At 31.6% G+C, this 13,049-nt stretch overlaps 1 protein-coding gene across 1 annotated transcript in view; it reads left to right on the top strand.

The window, feature by feature from the left end:
* Gyc32E (Guanylyl cyclase at 32E) overlaps positions 1–13,049 on the top strand; it is a 330,290-nt gene that overhangs the window by 206,339 nt on the left and 110,902 nt on the right. Inside the window, exon 4 of the mRNA XM_076419392.1 lies at positions 156–338. Coding sequence (XP_076275507.1) covers positions 156–338 — 183 coding nt within the window. The remainder of the gene's footprint in view (positions 1–155; positions 339–13,049) is intronic.

Here is a 13,049-nt window from a genome sequence, read left to right as displayed (position 1 = left end):
ATGAGTACAGTTACTTTGTGAATAAATTTCATTTAATTAACGCTAAGAGCTTTACTTATCTGACATTCTTTATGTTCCGTGCTTCGTTATAAATTAAGATAGTACAAGTAAGTTATCAGGAATCTTAATATTATTTCAGTTATACATATTTTCAGAGATGTAGTGATACCAAAGTATCCGACAAGACCACATTTACAACTTTCGCAAGGACCCTGCCCCCTTCCAGTAAAGTTTCGAAGAGCGTGGTGGCCCTGCTGATCGCTTTCAAATGGGATAAATTTGTCGTCGTTTGCGGATCGGACCCCGCCTCTGGAAGTCAAGTGCAGGAGGCCATTGAAGTGAGTACACATCCTTTTTAAAGACCATTTTTTGTTATTAATGATGGATGATGTTTGCGATGCCTGAAAAATATTTATTATATAGGATGAACTGTGATAAAGTTTTAAAAATAAAACCAAACAGCTTTCCAATTAGCTTTCGGAACGTGAGTGAAAATGTATGATAATTTTTGAAAATTATATGTCATGGAAAACGATACTATTTAATGACGCATGTTTTAGCTCAGCTATAGTTTTTGAGTTCATATTTAAGGCTTTATATTTGATGTATCCTATAAAAATACATGGGGAGTATACAGTCTCTAGGTCTGTTGCGGCTCTTGTGTAGATTCTTTTAGCACGTTATTGAACACTTAAATATTTGGTTCTAGATGTTTCTTTAACTTTTCAACCGTTTTGTTGCCTGGCCTAGCAGTTATATACTATAAAAGAGAAAATCCTTTAGTTTAGTGGTCAAGCGTTACAAAAAAAGCTTAAAAAAGTATTATTCTATATTGAACTAGATCACCCGGTAAGTCCATCTTGCAAATTTTCTCCGAAAATAACAATAGCCCCTTGTTGAAAAATAGTTCATTTCATTGTTGGATTGTGAGCTCAATGTTTATCAATTTCCATATTCGTACTACCCTGAATATAGAATATTTATAGATTATTTAAATCAAATAATTATAAAACTAATCAACAATTAAGTGGTGTTGACTTAATTTTAAACATACGGTACCTTTAATTAAAGTAACTTAAATTATAATGTTAAATGTAGACGGTACATTATTAAATAATATAAAAATAGTAAAGATTAGGATTATGAATGGTTCAAGATATGAGTGTAGATGACAATGATTTTATACGTAATATCAATCGAGAATCTATCGCTCCGTGCTTAGTAATCTACCGCTACGATGAGTTGTAATATATTGTTCGATTTGGAATAGAACGGAAATTCTGCTAGAAGTGCTGGATTCCAGTATACATTAGTTAAAAAAACATTTTCGGATTATCGCATGTAAATTTCCACTTATTTCAACTAATAAGTCTGAGGGAACAAGCGCTCTTCTGGCAAGTGTATTTACACTTTATATATGCACTTTGTCCTGTAAGTGGTGTTTAAAATTTGAGTCTATTTTTCTTTATATATCGCTCTGTGTTGAAGAAATATTAAATTAAGAAGCAATATTCATAATGTTACGTTAAATACTATATGAAAAGTTATCATTAATATGTTTTTTTTATGAAATATTTTAAAAGTGTTGTTATAGTATTTACCAAGTAAAAATTTGGAAATAATAAGGCATATTCTATTAGAAAGTTTTATTGCAAAAATCTGAAAAAGGATCTCAGTGAAAAACATCATATTTATATAGGAATCATATTGAAATATATTTACATCTAGACTAGGCACCATATTTGCATAAAAACATCATATTGAATATTTACATAAAGAATTTTCAATCAAATCAAACAAAACAATATTAATATATGTCATTCATATATCTCAAAGCAAAATCTTGATCATCTTTCGTTTATTTGTCAGGTCAATTCTTACTTGTAAATTTGATCTTTTCAAGGTATCGTTCTCCACTATTATTGCATCTTGCAAAATCCAATATAATTTCTTCTGTCACTCTAATTTCGCTTTCTTCAGCTTTCGCTCAACAAATTCTAGCAATAATTACCTATAAAAAAATTAAATCGCTACTAAAATATGTCATAATTAAAGCAAATGTCTAATTTTTATTATTTACCGCGATTTTTGTTACTATTTTTGATGGACAACACACATTAATGAATTTACTACTGAACTGACTATCCAGCTTTTGGTTGACGTTTTACACAATTACTAGCTTAAAACGAATAGATGGGTAATTGCAACAATATGTGTATAAAAGTTATAAATACCTTTAGCATTACTTATAGTACAATTTTATATGATGTCCCGCATAACCTTTGGAAGCTATTATTTGAACAAAAAGAATAATTTTCTTCGTTGCTTCTTGTTATCGTTTTGAAATCTGGAGCTATTTTGGGGTGAGATTTTGGTATATGTTAATTTCTATTACATGTCGTTGAAAATATTTTGTTACAAATTTGGAAAAAAAAATTCATGCTGCTTATAAAGAAATTAATACGTTTATTGCAGATTTCAACATATTTTATATGTTTCTTTGCATTGAAAAGGGGATTTCTAGGAATACCTGAACATGCGTCATGAAAAAACTATTAGAAGGTATCTATTTTTTGTTATTGCCTTGTAAGGGCCCTACTGAAGTAGTTTTTTCCGTATTAATGTTTATTTAATTTTTAGAGTTAATTTAGGGTAAATTTTTTCCTAATGTTATTTCTACTTTATTTTTTGGCACTCGTCATATAAGGTACATTTTCTTTTTCCTTTTTATATGCTTTTGATTCCTTCTGACTTTTTTGTTGAGCTACAATATTGTAAGTGGTTAAATTCGACTTTATTTCTTTTCCATTTTTTTCTTCCAAGATTCTAATATCTTTTGGCCTCTGACTATAACGGTGTTAAATAATGATAAAATATCATCTAGAGGGGAATACATTAATACACAGACATCTGTTAAATTCTATTGTTTTGATACTTCTAACCCTTCACTACTAATCATAGGTCTCAGAGGCGGTTTTGCATTTTCTATATTGTACATTACCCCTACCTTTTAATATTGGTGATTAATATAATTCCTTCTACGTAATGTATCACCCACAGCACTCATTTAGTTAACCTGAGTTTGAGCGGTGCAGATGGTTTAGTTTACGAAATATATAGAGTGAATCATCGACTGCCCTCTCGTAGACATATAGTTAGTGAGTTATTGATAACGAAAAATAAGAAATAAATTCCATCACAGTGTCTACCCAACAGGAGGTGAATGTTTGGATCCGCAATATATAACTTCACCAGAGACACAACTCTTTCATACGTGCCAATAATTATTAAGCCTGTTATGTTAGTGTCATCTTCTCATCACCATAAGAGCTAAGATCTAAAATCTGGAAAACCACATATAATTCTTGATTATAACTCAAGTCAATCAACAAAAGCCAGAGTAGACGCAATTGATAAAATATATTCTAAATTCTCCTTCAGTCTATAGACTCTTCGACATTAGTGCTATCAATTCCTTTATTTTATATACTAGTTATCCGGAAACTACCAAGATAGACAGATCTGATTTCATAAAAAAATTTTCCTCATCTACAGAGAAAGTCACAAATTGCGAATTAGTATTATCGAGATACTAGGTGAATAAAGTGATAAAAATTTGCTAAAGTGGAAACACTGGAGAAAAGAAACAATTGTTCTCTCGGTCCCTATCGAAAGTAACGAAGAACGGTGTATGTTTCTTACAGAATCCGATATACCTGGAGTGGGCGAAAAAAATGTGTCCAGATTGTGCTTCAACTTGATAATCCAGTCATTGTGGGTTTTTTTCCAGTTATATAATTTTGGTAAAATTTTTTGCTATGTTTCGCTTCCACTATTACTGTATCTAGAAAGATAAGAAATTAATTAAATTTTGGTGTTTCGAGTTTATTTCGATAGTTTAGTAGATCAATGTCAAAATTCTGACTATTATGTACGGTAGGTGCGGTACATCTATACAAACATTTTAAATACAAAATAAAAATTTAATATTAAATATATTAAATAAAAAATTAAATAGCCTAGTCTGTGAGGCGTACGATAAATGACAAAGCTAAATATTAGGTACGTTAGTAGTTGAGAGCTAATATAAAATAATAATTTTCGCTCAGCATTATTGAAAAGATGTGAAGAAAATGATACATTACATTCAAGTTCACGCCCTTAATGGTAACATTTTTGTTTTTGTTTCTATATTGTACCCCTCACATTTTTATAACATATATATACCGGTAATACATTAACCAGCCCATATGTCGCCACATAATATAATAACTAATAATTATTGATATATATATAAGCATTGAATAATTAATTTTATCAGAGACACGTCGTCTTTGTTTCTGTTATTAAAAAAGGGTAAAACCACCAAGGCGCAATGGTTTATAATTAGCTGAACATAGTTTTTAAGTTTTAAATATAACTCTAAATAGAAAAATAAAACTTTAAAGGATATTATTTTCTGGAATTCTGGACACATTAAAATGAATGTCAGGAAATGTACCATATTAACAAGTTTTCGTGTTGTAATATTACTTTATATATTGAATTGTATCACTTTATACTAATGATGAAAATGATATTTTAATTGTATAAATTATGTAACATATTTTTATATTATCCCCACCCTATCCTATCCGTCCTCACGTATGCCAGATGGACACCATCTTCTAAATACATATATAGTTTTATCATCCTTTTAAAGCCATGTTCTGGCACAAATAGATATCCCGGTGCCATCATGAGGATATTATCTCATACCGCTTTACTTTATAGATTCTGCAGTTCTATCCTGACCGACATCCGATCATATCGTACAATTTTTCGTTTTGATTTCTGGAAATTTATCAATTGCTTAACAATTTTTAGTGTATTAATTATCGTTTAAAATAAAAGTTTTGGAATCGTTTACAATAAATAATGTAAAATATTCGCAATAATTTTGATTAGCAGTGTAAACGCAAATATATTAATACAAATACAATATATTTAATATTACAATATATATATATATATATATATATATATATATATATATATATATATATATATATTGTTGTACAAAGTGAAATTCTCGTAAATAAAATAGAAAGAATGTTATTACTGAACGAATATTATTATATTTTATCGACTCAGATTCTGGAAGTGATATGTTTAACAGAAAATAACAATTATGCAAGCAGATCAATGTCTACCGGTAATTAAAATTATTAAAGTTTCTTAGTTGCAACGGAGTATCAATTTAAAGTTAGAATTAATTACCGTTTGGAAAAGCGGAAGTTTGGGAGGAAAATATTTTAGACGCTCAAGGGCGGAAACGCAAAAGTGGTAATTAATATAAATTAAAGTAAGGAATATAAAAAAATTAAACTATAACGGTCATTTAAATATAATATCAATATTTATTAAAATATTTTAGGTCACTGACAAATAAGCTCATAGTATATCATTGTTTTACAATTGTAAGCAACTAAAAACTATTCGTTACAAAATACAAAAAGAATGGGCAAACACTGATATTCTGCAATCATGATTTATCTTTAATTTCGTATTATATTATCGAGAGAGTAGTAGTAGTTTTCTTTATATCTGACCTGCCTTAATAATTTAGACTGTTTTCAAGTCAAGATATAAATTAAATAGAATAAATTTATCTCTACAAAATAATATTTTATTGTCCATAGAATATATAGGATAATGTTGTGTATTGAATAGCATATTAATAAAAAAATCTCCGTCGAGCAAATAAGCATTGCTACAACATACGCATTATGATGGGTGTTGCATCTCAGTTGATTTAATCTTTTTGATTTAAATATGGAACGATAAGTGGTCATATACCATCCGTTAATTCGAAGTTCCAAGTAATCATTTCAACCCAATTTCGATGACATGCTTTCAATGCTGACACTTCGATGCTCTATATTGTTAAAACGCATTGCTGAAACAACTCTCGCTATAGAAATATAATCTTTCCTTATGCTTCGTATTCCGCTCATTACACTGAAACTCATCTTTCCTTTGTTTCTGTTGTTATTTAATGTTATGTTTGCATTCCCGCTTTAGTACTGTTCTTGTTCCCCTTGTTCCATTTGTTCCATAAAACTCGTGGACGTAGACATGAGATTTAGCTCAACACCCACCAAAATCTCATCATGCTCCATTAGATAATTGGTTAGATTTGTTGCAATTTTTGACAAAGAAATCTATTCTATAACACCCCATCGCATGCTTATATAATCACACTAGAGAGATAGAGATAAAGGCTTGGATGACGGTATCATGTACCATCTGCAAATTTCTTTGTTGATTGATCGATACGACCTAACGCAATCCAGCATGACGATGACTTTCTAGTATATACGATTAGGTCATGGGACGCCTTTTTGTCGTTGTAGCATTACAGGTCAACTAACACTGATCATTGCAGATCATTTATTCATTCGCTGTTGTGGTGCTGTTTCTTATATTTTAACAACCAGTCAACTATTAAAATCTTACGAGGGGAAGCCTGCTCTACAATAAAGGAATCAAGAATCAATCTTAAAAAGTAAGTCTACCAGAAGGAAGTGAATTGGGGCCAATTCTTTACCTACTCTACACATGTGACATACTACAAATCGAAAATATCACGATAGATACATTTCATGATCACACTACGATTCTTGCTGTCGGAGACAATAGCAAAGAATCCACAGGAAAATTATAACAGCAAGTGACAATACAAATAATTCGCCCCAAACTTGGAAAACAATATTAACGAATGTAAATATGTACATGTGCAGTTCACGTATAATCAGACCATATAAGCACCAATAACGATAAATAATATTATCATTCCATACAGCGTAAATGTCTCGAAATGAATCTTGATGCAAAAACTTCGCCTGAAGAAACATATAAAAAAGTAAAAAAAAACTGGAGTTAAAATATATAAAAATGTATTGATTAATTCGAAGAAAATCACAATTATCACTACATAATAAATTGCTAATATACAAACAAGCAAACCTCTATGGACATAGGAAATTGTATTAAGAGGATGTTCCACAAAAAGTGATATAAAATAATACTGGTTTTTCAGACCAAAGTCCGGAGAGGTTTTGTAGGTGCACCCAGATACTACAAGACTAATTATTTACTGATTACTTACATTCAGACTTTCAGATACGGATTGTCAGTCAGGAAATCAAAATAATTTGATAGGAGACATGAGAACAGACTCTTTTATAATGTCAATATCGAATAAATACAACTATTGGATAATATCAGAACACAAACACAGAATCAAAGGAATCAAAATATTTTATATTATATAGTGTAGTACAATGAGGTGCATTTAATAGACAATCAGCAGTGTCAATACATAAACATTATTATATCAGAGAATAAGACATGGCCGATGGGATATATACATAGATTTAAGTTATTTTAAAGACAAATTGTAGGTTAGTCGGCAAGTAACAATGTAAAAATAAATTTAAAAATGTCTGCATTATACCAAGTAGGACTCACTTGTACTAGAACCACTGTTTAATGTGGGCTCCGAACTATGAATCTCGGAATTAAGCATACCATCTGGTGAATAACCAACTTAGAAATGGCCCCAGAAAACATCCGACCTTACCCAGCCTGGCTACTGGCTGGACTGGCTTGCCTTTTGGACGGTCACAATTGTAAACAATCACAAACATAAATTTACGATTTTTTTTACCACCCAGCCTTTTGAAGTTTTGGAAGGAGGAAATAGTCCCAGTGGGTAAATGTTTAAAATATGTGGGATGGGGTCGAAGTTCATAGCTCAATTTATGGATTTTTGCCATAGCGACTAGATACGTATGCAACCGTGTATTGGCCTGGATGGAGCAACACTTTTACATCGCCAAATGCTGTCGCTTTTGCTTTAATTTATTACCAAACCTGTCCAATAAATTAAAACCAATTCTTCTGTCTGCATATATGTAACTAAACTCCTGAATGGTTGAATTGACTTTGATGAATTTTGTGTGTATTTATATGCATTCTAGAATGGCTTATAGTAACACTCAGACCCAGTAGATGGCTACGATAAGGTTGTTTTTAAATACTTTTGATTTCAACTGGAGCATATCTACCAGATATGTATCCAGATGCATATCTGCATTTAACTGTTAACGGGTATATTATTTGTGATATTAAAAGTAAAACATGCTGTTTCGGAATGATCAAGCTAAATTGAACTTAATTCCCATAACACTAATGTATTCTTCGACCTCCAGATATCTGCTGGTTTTTATTCCAAATCTGTTTAGTTATATTAGTGTATTTATTAGTAGTATTTTTGAAGTCAATTATATTAATTGCTGTGTATTTATTAAAATAAAATGCCATTTGTTTTAGAATGAACAGGAAATGTTGGGCGACGTACTCATAATTCGATAATAATCCCTAATTATCGGTTAAATAGATATACAGAAGAACACTTGAAGAATAACGAATTTAAGGGTCCAGGTTGCAAACACACGTGTAAAAGAAAGTCGAGAACAATATAATAAACATACAATATAAAAAAAAAACAAATATAATAAGCCTTCGGGATTATAGATTAAGACATCAAAAGTAACGCTCGAATATGATGCTGAAATATATTCGTCATATGCATACAAGTTGTCGCCAGAAATATGTCAAAAAGCAGACATTGGCATGAATTTTAGTACAAAGGTATATAAGTCATTAACCGTTGAATAATAACCATTGAAAAAACTATTGACTGATGTTACTTCTCAATCTAAAACATATGTAAAGTTGAAGTGGCATGGAGTGGGGATGGTGGTAATTTTGTATTAATAGCAAGGTTCAGAGCCAAGTGTACCATCAAATTGGTTCATTGTTTTCAATACCTGACGCCAATCTAACAGTTTTGCAAATCTATAGTATGAACGACATGGACTAAAAGTTAACTGCCTCTACAATTACATCGAGAAGATGGAGGAGAGATACATTTTGGTAATTTTGGAGACGTTTTTGCAAAATCGTAAACAATTGATCCAGTTGCTCAACTCCTTTTCCAATATATTACAAAACGACAACTACGTTTATCATCATTAAACCGACTGTTAGTAAAGTTGCAATTATTATGGCTCACAAACCATTTAAACGTCGAGATATACGTATACAACGCAGAGGTAACATGGTGCCGCTGATCCAAGCCTAACAATCATCGTTTTTGTGTCGTTTCGCAAGTGATGAACTTCTAAGCGTACCGATTGATCATTCGTGCTAATTAAGATAATAACATTATTCGATAGCATCAGGTAGTTCCCAAAATCTCACAAAAATCTATAATAGAAGGTAGTTCGAGGACACCAGAGATGCGAGGGCATTTAAATTATTGCGCGAAAAATACAAACAGTCAATGACTCATCAATCTGCACTAGTACATAGCTGATATTATAATTTTTGTCTATTTATGATATGTTAGTCGATCGAAGGTATCCAATCCTGTTTAATTAATGACAGTTAATCTCCAAGTCCTGTCTCCAGCAAGTATTTTCATCCCATAACAATGTTCTCGTTGGTTACCCTTCCTTCTAGTGAGCTCCTTTACTATTAGATAGCTAATATTTAGCGCAATCACTTTTGAAGGAGATCCTTATATCCCATTTAATTTAATACTAAAGAAGTTGGTTGTTATTTCCTGCTCGTGGGCATCGGTTACTGCTGGAGTAGTTTTATTTTCGAGAAAATAAGATCCAATTCCCATCTAGCATTTCCACCCCGAATTCTATTCCTAAATTTAATATTGTATGTCATTTATTATTTTCGCAGTAGATGAATAAATAATATTTCGATCATATTTTATACGATATTTGCGAATCGTGGCCACTATACTTTTATTACTTTAAAAATATTGTTTAACAAGGAAAGTGCGTATATAAGTTATATATTGGGAAAGGGTTCTAAACACAAAAATTGTTAATATACTCGAAAAACTATTTTAGTTAAACAAAGAAGAGTCGACTTGTTGAACGGCGATGCAAAATGATGTTGAGAATTTTTATCTATAAGAAAAAAGACCAAACTCATCTCACTTGTTTACCATTCAGCCAGTCTTAAAACAGATGAACCTTGATGGCTGCATAATATAAAATATATAGAAATCTATTTTTACTAAGCCTACGTCGTCTGCTGCGAAACTTTTTATTGTCAAAACCGCGCTGACTACAAATTCAAATCTTCGGTAGATTTTGGTACACATGAACAAATTTCCTATATACAAATGTGTGATTTCATCTTTTTTTTAAATTATGAGACTTGAACTAAAAATTATCATTAATATGTGCGCCTTTTTTAATTTAATATCATTAAACTAATAATATGTTATTACGGATATGATGTCCACTTATCAATAATGCCTAAATATTTTAATACGCCGTTCAATATTTCTTTCACTTTTTTTTTTGGGTACATTCAGTCAACTTCGTTATAACTTTTTTTAACGGCGCTCCAACTTATGACTTCCAATTTCTGTTTATCCGAAAGCCTTGCTAAATATCCATATAGAGCAAAATTTAATTTATATTATTAAATATTTTATTTATTTTAATGAAAAAAATTATTGTTGTAAAATAATTTTTTGTGATGTAGAAAATTATATATATCTAGGTTATAGTAAAAAACTACGTGATATATAAGTTTATCGTAAGAGTTAATTGAAACAAGAATATTTTGTGATGTAATAAATTTGCGTGGAGTAAATGATTATATGTTTATAGCTAAAAGCTACTTTAATATTTATGTTAAAAGTGCCTGGAAATAATATTGTTAAAAGTAAAACACATTAAATAGAAACTAATTTTTCTCTTTAGAAACTTGTTTGTATCATGTTACTCCCTCGCCATACTTACAATGAAAAGTATAAGCAAACAATTTTGTTTACCAATATATTTGTAACTGTAGCAACGTAAATAAAGCTAGAAAATTTCCTCATAAAATTATGTTTGTAAATCTATTTGCAACGAATTACAATTAGAATCAAATTAGAGCGTAACAACTCATCATGCATAAAGCGAAGAGCGGAGCATAAAGAGGGAAAAAACAGCATTATCGAAATTTAAATTAATTTATCAAGTTTTTGACGAGCTTACACCATTTAAGTTTGTAATTTATTTGGCACAAAACAACAGTACCTAGAATTACTGCTTAAAGTATTACTTCAAGTAGATCTACCAAAAATAATATGAGATAGAATAATATTATAATAAGGTACAGTCGACTAATATCGTTCCAATTCTGTAAAGAGTTTTAACAACAAAGTATACAACATATCTTTTTTTTGTTGGTTCCTGTTATTTTAGTTTTTTACACTTTTTCTCACTTCTTGTATACTTCAGTCATTTTTTTCTGGCTACTCCTTCATCCTCCCCATTGCATTTCTTCTCTACATAATAACTATGCCCCGTCTAGTTAAAATTATTGAATAGCGATAATGGAGTAGATGTAGTTGGTCTTAGCCTGTCTGTACAGTTCGAAAGTGATGAGATGTCATTTGCCAAAGATGTTTGCATTGGTTGAAGAAGGAACAAGCGGTGAGTTAGTAAAAATGTTTCCTTTTTCCTGAAATGTCTACTACTGCATCAATTTTATAAGCTTTTGCACTTTCCAAATATTTCAACTCGCTTTGGATGATTTCCTGGATGATTTATCAACCAATGCTCAATCTCTTGGGCGTAGTACCTATTTAAAAGATCCATAAATAAAATAAAGGGGATCCAATGGCTGAATATAATCAGTTGAATGAAGGGGGAGAACAAAATATGGATACACCATTGCCCATGACGTGTAATATTAATTACATCTAAATGTGTTGTATGGCTGCAATATAATGTGTATGAATATTTCGACTTTTTTATTTTTTCTTGGAACCACCATCAATGGAGGAGCAAACTGACCAATCGCGGGTATACAAGTAACAATAGTTACTAATTCCCTCCTCTCGGCAGATGATTATTCAAAGTACTTCTCACTTGTTTGTACAAATTCAACTTTCTCTTTGGCATATAAAGAATAAAAAATATATCATATAAATAAAGAACATCTGCAGAAAACATATCGTCATGTTAAAAATATCGTCATATAAATAACTTTTATTTCGAGATATGAAAACCCAAATGGTGTTACACTATCTATACTACTACACTACTATAGGCTGCTAACGCCAATTCATCCAAAATCCTCTTACATTTTCTCGCGAATCGATATTAATCATAGACATTTATACATTATTTAACATATATAGGAAGTAATATTTTTTGTAAATATATATGTTTTCTAGATTATTAATACTAGTCTAGCCCTCCAGGTGTCTATGGCTGCGAGGTGTCAACTAATGTTGACGCATTGCGGGTATAGTACGGGTGCGAGGACCCCGGGGCCCCAGTTGTGTGCTGTATTTGTGGCATCCCTATGTGTTCTTTGTTTCTCATTCACAAATATGGATATACATAATTTGGAGAATGGAGTTACGGTGCAGGGACTCGGAACCCCAGTACCGGTCGAGGCCGTGGGTGATCGCGCTGGCCCCGCTCGACCGTTAGCTTTGGCTGCGCAGCGTTTCCGGTAGGTGACCAGGCCGGAATGCAGGTAATGAATACTGGCACCCAGAACACTGGTCTGAAGAGATCCAGGAGAGTGAACGAGCTAATGAATAAACAAACGCAGAATGATTATGATAGATATTTTGTGATATCTTCAGGAAATAATCTGTTGGCGGGCCTTTCGCCATTTGTGATATACAGAGAGCTGTTTTCAGCGGTGGGATATGTACAGCCATTTAATAAACTGAGAAATGGAACAATACTAGTAGTAGTGGCAAACCCTAGACAGTCGGAAATAATATTGAAGCTGAGCAAGATTTATAATGTTGAAGTGACAGTAATCCCACATCCGACGCTAAATTTCTATAAGGGAGTTATATCTAGCAGAGAATTGTCTGTGTGCACGGAGGAGGAGATCCTTGAGAACTTGACATCGCAAGGGGTCTCATCAGTTAAACGAATCAACACGAGGAAAGA

Source organism: Rhynchophorus ferrugineus, unplaced genomic scaffold (genome assembly GCF_030347505.1).
Source record: "Rhynchophorus ferrugineus isolate W39M unplaced genomic scaffold, kcgeb_rfMv2 rfM1, whole genome shotgun sequence".
NCBI classification, from domain to species: domain Eukaryota; kingdom Metazoa; phylum Arthropoda; class Insecta; order Coleoptera; family Curculionidae; genus Rhynchophorus; species Rhynchophorus ferrugineus.
Note: the sequence above shows the minus strand (reverse complement) of the source record. Positions and strands in the feature narration are given on the sequence as shown.